The sequence below is a fragment of the Antedon mediterranea genome, chromosome 1, assembly GCF_964355755.1.
Source record: "Antedon mediterranea chromosome 1, ecAntMedi1.1, whole genome shotgun sequence".
In the NCBI taxonomy this organism is placed as follows: Eukaryota; Metazoa; Echinodermata; class Crinoidea; order Comatulida; family Antedonidae; genus Antedon; species Antedon mediterranea.
In genome coordinates, this window is record NC_092670.1 from 35,503,846 (window position 1) to 35,516,380 (window position 12,535).

Below are 12,535 nucleotides of genomic sequence, written 5' to 3' on the forward strand. Positions count from 1 at the left end.
TATGAACACGCAACGCAGATACTAAAGGGCACACTATGGACACCCAACAAAGACAGTAAAAGGCAGACAATAAACAACTCAACACAGACAGAAATGTCAGACTATGAACACGCAACGCAGATACTAAAGGGCACACTATGGACACCAAACACACACAGTAAAAGGCAGACTATAAACAACTCAACACAGACACTAAAAAAGAGACATGACACTTCATCCACACTAAAAGGCAGACTACCCGACACCCAACATAGACATTAAGCGGCATGCCATGGACACCTCATTATAGACACACAGTACATATATGTTCATATTTAAAGGTTTGATCGATTTCCTCTTTAAACAATATCCATTATGCAAGTTCCTGATAATTATTTTTTTCAATCAAACTGTAAAGGCTTCCTTCCACGTTCAATATAATAATGCAATTACAATATCTAATTAGTTTTCTAATTTCTTTATTAAAAATTCCAAGAAAGGTAAACAATGGTAAAAAGCAATATAGTTATAATTATATCACTAAGGAAGGAAAAAAAATCAAATTAAACCAACAAAAAAATTAATAACACAGCTTATAAAGGCTTGAAATATAAAAAGTGTTTGAAAGAAAAATAATCATAAAAAGCCTTTTAAAAAGCAAGTACGACAGTGAGTGACACAAAAAAAAAATGCGATTTGGCAAAGATATTATTAAGGTTTTCAATAATTTCCATTAAATATTTTGTTGAAGTCATGTCTAACAGAGTTACGGCCAAGCCCCGTTATTACAAGTTTGTCACAAATAACTTACGCCCTTATAACAGTATAGTAATAAAAATCAAATCATTCAGCCAAACAGCCAAATGGCTGAGGCATTGGTTAAGGCAGAACCGTACCTAAAGAGCCAACAACATCGGAATGAGTTCGAGACCGCCCCACTGCTAGTTTTGGTGGTGGCTCCTGGTCTTCTCGGACAGTGATTAATTTAGTATTGGTAATCCTTGCCCTCTATGTAGACATAAAATAAAAGTAAAAAATAACGGTTCTGTGTCAGAGGGCATAACCAGTAAAACATGTTGGAGAACGTTATAGCAGAAGACAAGAAACTACCTGAACTGTTTATTGGCACTAGACATGATACCGTACAAGAAACTCATTCTGATTTTTCAGAGATGGCATTATCTTCTAAATAACCATTCGTTTGCCTTCATCGTCGTAATAATTGCTCCATCGCCATTGTTGATTTTTCCCACCATTACATACCCGTAGCGCCACACCTCTTAAATTATCTCCCATGTCTAAACATTTACTTCCAGAAGTAATATACATTGCACCGCCCTAAATATAAAGGTAGTATGGTTATTTTTAGTAAGGGGAAACTTACTGTTGATTGTATTTGGTCAGGGATCTGGCGTAACTGCGTCGGCCAGGGAAGATTCAACAGACAGGATGAGACCAAGGCAATCTAACAACAAGGCACTGAGTGTAACGGTCCTTTGTTCTTATGTCTGGCTGCGACAAATATCAACAGTACTGTACTAAGTACATTCTTCGCGGTGCGCGGTGGGGTGGTACTGATGCGTGTTGGTGCCACAGATAAACCCTTTGATCTCTGGAACTCAGCATCTTGCTGTTAGATTGCCTTGATGGGATAATAAGTATCCACGTTTGTACTTTTAGGACTCGTATCTACAAGTTTTCATTGAAATGAATTACTTTTAAAACTCATCATGCATCGACGGAGAATGTATCGCTATATGTTCATTGTGTTGTACTAACTGTGTCAGCTCATTGTATCGTACTCACATCGTAGTCAGTGTATGTACTTTGTCAAACACTATTCACTGTTACTGTTATACACAATATACCTCCCACCCACGACTGTCGTATTCACTGTGCCGTACCCATTGTGTCAGGCTCACATCTTCCTACTCACTGTCGAACTCACTTTGCCATACTAACTGTCGTATTCAACGAGTCGTACTCAATCTATCGTGTCCAATATCTATATCTCAATCCTATACTCAATACCACTCTCACATTAAATGATATTATTTTTTGTAGTTTTTTTTACTGCTATCATTTCTTACCTGTCTATGTTCAAATTTAAATGCCTTGCTTTCCGAATCACACTGAAGAAAGGTTATAGTCAACGCATGTTGATTGAAACTTCCAAGACATTTGTCGAAGCCGCTGCTCATTAGTTTACCTTTTAGACTATACATAAAATACTAAAATGTATAAAAAGAAAGAAAAGTAAATATTACTAAACCATGTTCGTGGTTTCAAATCCAGCTACATTATTTTAATCACTTTTATTTTTGACATAAATCATTTTTTTCTTTAGAATGATAGGCCTACTACCAACCTGATTTGCTCCTTGTCCATGACAAGGAAAAATACCAGGACTACCCTTGCCACCCATGTTATCAAGGCATCTATCTAGTCCAACATTTCTGAGCTGAAATAATAATTACAAAAGCTATAAAGATTTATGAAATATTATTTGTTATGCTTTTTCTTCATTACACATATATATATATATAAATTGATATAGCCGATATTCAAAAAATATGGAAATGGGAAATCGTGAGAGCAGATATCCCTGTTTTTGTATCCTGTAGAGTTGACGTACTTTATGTACAAATTCAATAAAGAGCTAATTATTATATTCTGCGTAAGTGGAGTCAAAAGCATACGAAATTATTATTATTTTTTATCCTTTCTTCATTCAAAACTAGACTTATGACTTTTCTCTAAACTATGTAATCCTTTTCCAGACTTTAAATTTGTAAAATATTAGTTCTAAGTATATATATTTATTATTTTTGCATAATTTAACAGTTATTTATTATATAAGAACTTAGTAATTTATTTTATTTATAGGATTTTGTTTTTCTTTAACTTTTCTGTTATTGTTGTATTTTGTGTATTGTATCTGTTCTGAGGGTCCAAATGATCAGCAATTGCTGGATAGATCACCCTCATTAAATATGGTTCAAATAAAAAATATGATTTTTTACTCAAGTCGATTGTAGACGTCTGTTCGCCATTTCCCTCTAGTATTCATTTATTACGTACAGTATTATTGAACAGACAAAATACATGCTTACTTCTCCATCAGCCCTAAATCTTGTTTCTGGTACGGACAGTGCTGGATATACCGTTTTCAAATACCAGTCAAAGCTTTTACACTGCTTATCCTTTTTAAACTGCAGTCGCTCACTGATGTCCCCAAAGTCCTTATGTACTAGTGATGGTCGCATTTTATAAAATATCTTCTTATATTTATCATCAAGCCATACTTCAACAACTCGTTGTGTGTTATAAAGGAACGTTCTTTAAAAAAGATAAAAACTATACGGTCCAATTTACACGGTACTGGCTACAACTGAATTTAGAGAAGACCAACAAACAAGTAGTATAGATTTTTTTATAGGATTACCGTATATTATAATCATTATCAATTTGAGCATTGAAGATCAGTAAAAGGTATGGAAATACACTTATTTCTATTTTTATGGTGTAGGCCTATATTATTATACTAATAATCAAATCAACTAATCAAATAATAAGGAAAATCCAAGTGTTCATCAATAAATATCTGAGAAGGATTCTCAGAATATGGTGGCCAGAAAAAATAAGGAACGAGGATCTCCTGGTTAGAACTGGACGAGAGCCAGTGGAAATTTTAATTAGCAGAAGGAAATGGAAATGGATTGGTCACACACTAAGGAAACCAAAACACAAGATAACTAGGCATGCCCTAACATGGAATCCCCAAAGAAAACGAAAAAGAGGACGCCCAAGGAATGCATGGAGGAGGGAACTGGATAAGGAGGTGAAGGATGCTGGCTATAACTGGACAGAGGTGGAAGGAATTGCCCAGAACCGTGTGAGATGGAGAGGTGTAGTTGATGGCCTATGCACTTCTAGGTGTAACAAGGCTTAAGTAAGTAATTCAAAAGAAATAATTAAAGCGGGAAAGTTTACTACGTTGCAACAAGAAATTAAATAAGACCATGTGTACGCATATTTAACAAGTCACCTAAAGCTATGTCTACACTATCAAACTGTGTGACAAAGAAATGTGACACACGATTGTGTCACATTACAACAATTTGGGTATTGCACTACCATATTTGGGCACATCACTTTTTTTGTCGAACTAGTTTGATAGTGTTGACAGAGCGCTTTATATTTTATTACCCTTTTGGTACAATGCAGTATACAAAGCATACATTTAGGCGTACTTACACCATATTTCCTTTTGGAAATTTGTAAGGTTGAGTTGATCTGAAGACATGGCCTACTCGCGAGCACGGTAATATCTCCAGACTACCCCCGCACATCCAAATCTAAAAATGTAAGAGAATTATTGCATTCATCATAATTGTATGAAATAGACCTACGAAAGAACTGTTAGAATATTCTGTTTATTTAGTAGGAAGCTTACGAGCTAGACAAGCTTGTTTTATTTTACTTATATTGGTTTGTAAACAATTAGTTATTTATAAGAATTATTCGTTTATGGCAAAGATTTTTCTTCTTTTTTTTCTTGTAGTTTTATTGTTTTTTATTGTCTTCATTATGTCAAGCAAAATGAATTTCCATTTTAACTGGACCAATAACATGTCTTGAATCTTGAAGATAATCTTGACATTAAATAACTTACTTTAAAAGAAAGTTCCAAGTTTTCGCCACCCCATATATCTAATCCTGGATCGTAAGTTCCGAGTTCATAAAAATAAGATTTATTTATTGAAAACAAACCTCCTGCCATCGTCGGAGACCTGTAGATAATTTGATAACAAGTTGAATTTCATTAACATACTTTTCTGTGTACCAGGTAAGAAAATAATTCATCTTACCCCGCACCGTGTAAAATATTGGTTGCATCTTCACATTAAACAGTTTCAGATAAAGTATTGTTCAATATGATGGTATCATGAATTTTTAATAGCTTTATCGTACTAAAAATCATCTCAATTCAACAAGTTTGGTAATTCTTCGTCTATTAAAACTTAGTACCAGTACGGGTGCGCTATGTGGAGGAAATATGCACATTCAGCGGACGCGACGTCACAAATGCCACTAGGCCTAGTTGAGTTCTAACGACCAAATACTATTCATAACATTATGATTTTGAATAACGAATCGTCCTCAGTCACAAAATCTAAGTATGATTGATAATCCATTCAGCATATCGCCCTCAAACTAACCTGATAGGCAAGCTTTGATCGGCGCGACGTTTTAACTCGTAGTCTGGCACTGCTGCCCATCGGAACTGCATCTCCCAATTAAAAGCTCCAATCAAATTACCAGATTGCATGTACCTGAAGAAAGAAAGGTTTGTCGAAAAAAACTATTGAAACTTGAAAAAAATAATTCTTAAAAGATTTTTTGTTGAATGTGCTATTTTAATGTCACCTAATAGTTATCCACTTAAATGACCAAAATTTGGATCGAAAAAAAATGTTTTGCCTAAAAAACTGTAATTTTGGAAGCAAAAAACAGTCAAATTGGCTGCCATTTATTTTATCATTTATAAGTGAAACGTTTATTTGTTCCGGTTTTTTTTACGGAAGTGATTAACTTTATTAAAACTATAAAATAATCTATTCAAATTCTGATTTATTAATTTTGTTTTTTTTGGGACTACATCTTTAAGCAAAAAATAAACTTACTTGAATGTTTTGTCATCAATGGCGTCAATAACTGGGCAGACGACTGTTGTTCTGTCCTCCCAAACTCTTTGCAGAAGTGGTTCCAACCAGCCTACGTTGCATTCAACGTGTGAGTCAAGGAACGTTAGCACTTCTCCATTTGCAATCTCTGCACCCTTTAACCTGGCACGGATTAAACCTTCTCGTTTTTGAAGTCGTAAAATTTTTACTTTTGGAAATTTCTTCATGTAGTTTTCTAGAGGTTCTTTTAAATATTGATCTAAAAATAAGAACAAACTTCACTTACCTAGTCTTACTTCATTAAACGGTTTTCACTGTATTTCATTTCAAAGAAAATTGGAAATAGTAAAAACAGTTGCAAAACGACTTTCTTAGCATTACTAATAAGATAGTTGTAGCAAAAATAGCAACTTTACTATATTACCTGTTGAAAACTACCAGATTTTACATGTCTCTAGGTAGATCATAACTGACTATTGACAGTCATTTAGATACGTATCTTGCTGTCTGGTGAATATTCAGACACCATAAACTCTTTTTTTTTTTTATCAAAATGAGATTCATTACTAATTATTTTTGTGTTAACTTTGTAAACTAAACGTAAAGTACATTCTGTCCACACAAATGCTATGGATGCTACTTATATAAGTTGTTTTTGCCACCAAACAAACTGTTCACTGTTTCCACTACTACTCGTATACTCAGTTTTAACCTACATTAGAAAGCTACTATATTGTTTACCTCTTTGGCTATAGTCATCAACCAGAATAATTTCTTCAATAAGTTCGGGAGGTGATCTGTTAATTACGCTATGAACTGTGCGTAAAAGTGGAGTCCATGATTCCTCTGTGAAGCAGATGATCACACTCGTTGAGGGCAACCTGTTTGAGTATTCTTTTGACTTGCATCTAAGTTGAAAAGGGAAATGTTTTTTAAAACTGGTGTAATCAGGGGTAAGTCTAATAAATTGTACGATTCTGTACCGGGCCTAAAGTTTTTTTTTAAAAAAAGCTGATCAAAATACTAATGTTGTCAGAACACTGGTAAGAACTCAAATATCACGTAATGCGCATGCGTAGATTTTGAATATAACTCCCTTGTTCTTATATCATAAACGGATTTTTTGTTTATTATTATTGTCAAAAATCACGAAGAACAATGATTGGCTAACAATAGGAAGATTCTTAAATAGGAAATGAAGTTCACAATATCGATTTCTGTAACTGTAGATTCATGAAATGGATATTTATTTTCTCCATCATGGTAGAGTATATTACTGTTGCGTGTCCATCTAACGACTATTGATTGATCAAACATTTTGTTTTCTATTCAAAAAATGATAATGTGTAGACAAGGATTCTGTTACAAAAAATAGCTAGGTCAAAGTTCAAAACAATAGACAAATGGATGAGCATTGTAAACCAAATACGGGAAATTAATTGCATTGTTCTTAGGCCTATATCAGATTCAGTCTCATCGATATTTTTATTCCATGATCAAAATAAATAGGATACACAATAATGACACGTGCTTTAAACATGTAATTCTACCAAAAATAACCAAATTTATAACCAAAATTGCGATTTCTTATCATAAATTGATATAATTTTCAAGAATGAGTTGTTTTGATCTCTGTTTTACAGATTGTTCTACATGATCTGTCAAATTATTCAAAATACATGTTCCTTGATAAGATATACATTGTTGACCTATAACTTTTGTGCGTTTCAATTGTGGACAAAAGTTTGTCCTGTTTTTCTAGGTAGTAATTATAGAATAGAACGAGTCAATAACTGCAAGGTTATTAAACGATACTGGATGAATAGATCATTTTTATATTGGTACATAAATATGTTAGTGTATTCAACATAAAGTTAAACAATATTTAATGAAGAATGTATAAACTGAACGAGACAATATTTACTAATAAGGAGAATTTTTAGGAGAATGAATAAGTGGTTTGTTTTACCATAGAAACAAATGCTATTTTGACTTCCTACATATTTATAAAAAGAGGAAGCCATGTATTTTTAAGTTATGTTAACTGTATTGCGTTTCATAAGTATACTGCTTGAGCCCATACTTGGGGAAAGTCTAGATGTTGAAGTGCTATTAAACTAGTCTCACTATTCTTTCCTAGTATATGGATTTTTGCAAATCAACCACTGTACCACTTCTATTGTAATCGTTTTCTTCTTGTACTTGTTCGTGTATATTGTTATTGAAATTATCATTACCAAATATAAACGAATGAATGAATGAATGAATGGGAATTCTGGTAGAGGATCTTTCAACAATACCAAACGTAAAGCGCGAACCATGACGACCCGCATGACGATCTTGTCACATGTTATACCGATGTACTATTTGTAAAGTACCGTCAAGGGAAATGCTCCAAATGTTTCACCCCATAGACAGTGCTAACATGTAAAACAATAGTATGGCATTATTCACGTGTAACGACGAAGGAAACAATAGATCATTAAGCGATTTTAAAAACCCCGGAGGATAGTCATGATAGAGATCTCTATGGTCATATCCTACACTAAATTGCACGTGAGTCTGAAATCATTTTGGCAGTGGTGTATAGTAACTTATTAGGTAGTGTGTTCTGTTTAAACCAAGGTTTATAACTTTTGTATAAATACTATTATGTCGCATTGCAGTAAACAATGATCATGCATTGTCTGTTACTGGTTTACCTACTCTTGTTGAGAGAAGAAACAAACTTGTGTTGTCTTTCGGGGAAGGCTTATTAAAATCCGAGCTGTTTAGAGAAACTTCCCCCTCTTCATAAGCCAGCTCGGTCTCTCAGATTCAACCGCTTTCTAGAAGTACCTCATTGTAAAACCAGCAGACTTAGGTCGTCTCCAGTTCCCACCATGGTGGATATAATTAATAGGCACCACTAGCTCTTTTTAGATATGTAATAAGTGAATGTTTTAAGGTTTTTTATTCATGTATTTTTTTAATTTTATGGTACGATATCTAATTTTAATAAGATGTTTCTATTTTTATAGCAATTTTAACTAATTTTTAGTCATTTGTAATGCAATTCATTTCAGTCCTTGACTGTCGTTTTGTAATATATTTTTATATACCGAATAAATAAATATATATAATATATCGCGTCCATTTTCCACTTTTGTTTCTTTTCTTGCACTATATTAAAATGTTCATTATTGGCTGTATATTTATGTGTTACTCTGTATCTTGTGACATTTTGTAATTTTATTTTGTTCAATCAACCAACATAAACATTTGTTTCCTTAAAAATCAGAACAGATAGAAACATGCAACGTACAAATCATAACTTTCATCAGAGAATTATAAAAGAATGGCACAATTTCTCTTTTGAAATGTTTCTGTATAATAAAAAGTAGCAAAGCAAAAGGTGACAACCTCCAAAAGTCAAGCCTGAGTTGGAGGAGCCATAACTAACTTTTTTGTATTTATCTGTTTTGTATATCTCACAGCAAACATAATTTCGATGTGTAATTATTTTATATGCAAATGACAATAAATGGAAGTAAATTTCCACTGATGATGATGATGATGATGATGATGATCTTATGTATACTTTGTGAAAATAAATACTGTATTATTATTCGTTTAAAACATGCCATATTGTTTACAAATTTCCAAGAAGTTCTTAAAACTAACGTGCCAAAATACACATGGTCTTCAAGATGATCACATTGAAAAGAAGTTGGAAATTAAGATCTATAACGGTTTCCTGTAAAACATGAGGAACAGAACAAAAATAATCCTTCCTATGGAACGCGATTAGTGCCTTTATAAATACAATTTATTTTTTATTTTTGAGTTCCACGTTTTGGATTTAGTGATATTAAATTATACTATGGAGGTAAAATAATATACTTACTGATTTGGTCTGGTATCCGGTATCGATCTTTCTAATGATATCATATCACTAACAAACTCGTTGAACGACGCATGACGCCACCCATCGTCCACTTTCTTTCTGTCTGCTATGTTAGTTTCAACGGGTAAGCCGCTTTCACCAGGTGCATTTTTGTCACGTGGTGATGAGGTTACATCCAGGTCTTTCACTAGATGAAACTGAGAAAATAGTAGCGAAAAAGCTGATCAAATAATAACGAAAAACAAAGCAAACAGAATCGAATTACATGTATAAACATTAGTGCTAATAGAAGAGAAACGTCACATACGAGGTTTAAAATGGAACGGTTATAAATAGCTAGCAAATGTCGACGTTCATTTAAGAAGAGATGTGTCACTGCCATTTTAATCATTGTCAATATCAACATTATTACTGAATAATCTAAATTAAATGACGTCATTACTTTAATCATACTACGTCATCGATCCTCTGGTCAGGTCACTTTCTTCAACATCATCAAGCTTCTTCTATTAATTATTATCATATCATCAACAGCATTTCAATCTTGGTAATAATTTGTTATGGAAATCGTTCTCAAAATACTTTCTGTAACTTGTGTATTAAAATTGTATTGATGAAAGCGAAACCGATTTTACGAATCATGCCAATAACAAACAATGCTTTTTCAATATCAATATTATAATTATTATATATTTTTTTTGCTTAACAATGTTGGTTTAAAAAAAATATTGTATTTCAAATAAACTAATTATTTTGTTTTACTTCATGCAAACAAAAAGGTCCAATGATGAAAACTATAATGTTTCTTAACTGTGTCAAGGCAATTGTGTGATGGCTGAATAGTATCTATCACATAGATTAATGGACTTACTAAGGCTTGGTAACCACGTTTTGATAGCGTTAAATACAAAACAGATAATGCAGAAAAGGAACACGGGATGCCGGTTGCCGGCTGCAGAAGGATACTACGTGAAATCATGGAGTAATAATTACCATGATGAAATCGAAGTGTCACTGTTTATTCACTTTGATTATGCGCATTCAAATTATAACGGTTACTACAGTGCGCGCGCCCATGCGAACGGTATGGTGGTACCTGTCCTCCCCTCTCTATCTATTCAGGTCTCATCAACGATAAAAAAACAAGAAGAACGATTATGTTGAAGAAGAATGGTATACTCTTATCATTCCCAACAAAGAAAATTTATAGTTTATTTATATAGATTGCCTTCCAGGTATTAACGAAAATCTATATTTTTGTACAGCACTAAAATTGATCTTAATAATGCTAAACACGTATTCAAGCTATGTTTCCCTACTGCTTCGAACATATAATAATAATTATTAATAAAAAATCATGCGTTTGATATTCGGTAATGAGGATAAATTGTTGATAAGCATACGATGTGTAGGCTTGTATTGTAAGGCCTACTAAAGAATTCCAATCCTCGAATTTCATTCGAAAATTACACGCGAGTAACTTCTTAAAATGAATCAAGCTTACCTTTTTGTTAACAACCGGTATATTATTATTATTCTGGATATCCGGATGTGCGTCTTGATGCATTGGAAGAGGATGATGTACTAAATTGTTGGAGAACTTTACATTTTTTATATCACCTACGTCGGACTCAATTTGTTTTAATCTAAGCTTTAAACTGTCTATATAACTGACTAATTTGTTCTGTTTATCTTTAAGATTACTTATTTCGTCGCTCATTCCACTATCAACAGGCACTTCCACTTGTATATCCTTTTGCCCGTCGTGAGTTTCATCTCGTACGTTTAAATTGGGCAATTTCATTGATGCATTTGGGTTGTCCGCCCCAGAAGACATTTCGTAAAGTGATATTAACAACATATCAAGTGTAATCCATAACACAGACGTCATGATAATAGCTCGTATAATTTTTCTTGGTATTGACATCATGTTAAAAGTTTATTCTACTTGTTCACGTATTCCTGACAATTTCGACTATGTTTTTAAAGAAAAATCGCGAGATGGATGCGGCATGCTCCAAACAAAAAATCTATCGTCGCTGTAAGCCTAATTTAAAATCATCTCTCGTACATTGTCTCGTCTGTACCCACTACATACACAACGTGATGATACTCAGATACCATAGGTGTGCTCCAGCTGACACCAACTGTAGGTATACTACGTGGATGCATCGATCGATTATAATTTGTCAATAAATCCAAAAGTGACTATAATAATCGCGCACACAATACAAAAGCTACATCCAACACTAATAGATAATACAGTTCGATATCAAACTCCATCCGTGAGTTAATTAATACAAGTACGGATGGTTGAATTATTCAATGGGTTTGCTTCATCACCCAAGTTGGTTTAGTACACTATGATTTGCTTGTAGACGGAATTAGCATACGATTGATTAATTTCGGATAATTATATTATAATAAAGATATAAATAATTGACATATGGTAGGCCTTGCTTTTCTCATGCATTATGCATATACACTATTCTGCATTATGTGGCATGTGTATTGCATTGTGTTAGAGAATGTTATTTCCCTTCCGTGGTAGTTTTAAGCTCTGTCTATCAAACATTATGTGACAAAATGTGATGTGCTAATATATAGACATGATGTTCACATCACTACCATATTTAGGCATATCACTACCCTATTTGGGTATATCACTACCTATTTGGGCACATCAAACTGTTTTTAGTCAACTAGTTGGATAGTGTAGACGGAGCATTACGCTCTCTTCCCCACTATGTTTGAGTAAGTTGAGTGAGAGAGACCGTCTAAGGATTGAAATCATGTTTATTTGCAACAGAAATAATCACTTTAATTCAACATTGTCGAGAAAAACGTGAATAACAAACGGCCATGAACCTTTTAGTTTGTTTCATGTATATCATGCTTCCGGGATAGCTGATGATTTGAATCATAATCATAATCTGAGTAGGTCGGCCTACCGTTCATCAGTGTAACTATTGCTTTTGTAAGG

The 12,535-nt window shown here is 33.5% G+C and overlaps 1 protein-coding gene across 1 annotated transcript; it reads right to left on the reverse strand.

The window, feature by feature from the left end:
• Positions 1–523: 523 nt before the first annotated feature.
• Positions 524–11,725, reverse strand: LOC140049561 (polypeptide N-acetylgalactosaminyltransferase 1-like). Its single transcript, XM_072094468.1, has 11 exons — positions 11,057–11,725; positions 9,553–9,749; positions 6,408–6,574; positions 5,667–5,925; positions 5,202–5,315; positions 4,655–4,772; positions 4,237–4,337; positions 3,093–3,318; positions 2,348–2,440; positions 2,070–2,210; positions 524–1,317 (listed from the first exon to the last, which is right to left on the reverse strand). Exons 1-11 carry the CDS (start codon positions 11,480–11,482, stop codon positions 1,165–1,167), a joined length of 1,995 nt encoding a protein of 664 aa, XP_071950569.1. The 5' UTR covers positions 11,483–11,725; the 3' UTR covers positions 524–1,164.
• Between the last annotated feature and the right edge of the window lie 810 nt (positions 11,726–12,535).

Excerpts from the sequence above, each read along its gene's own strand:
- LOC140049561 (XM_072094468.1), bottom strand. The coding sequence starts at position 11,482 with ATGATGTCAATACCAAGAAAAATTATACGAGCTATTATCATGACGTCT. Across the intron at positions 6,575-9,552 it reads CCGGATACCAGACCAAATCA|ATGCAAGTCAAAAGAATACT; the intron begins GTAAGTATATTA and ends TTTTCAACTTAG. Across the intron at positions 5,316-5,666 it reads ATTGATGACAAAACATTCAA|GTACATGCAATCTGGTAATT; the intron begins GTAAGTTTATTT and ends TTCTTTCTTCAG.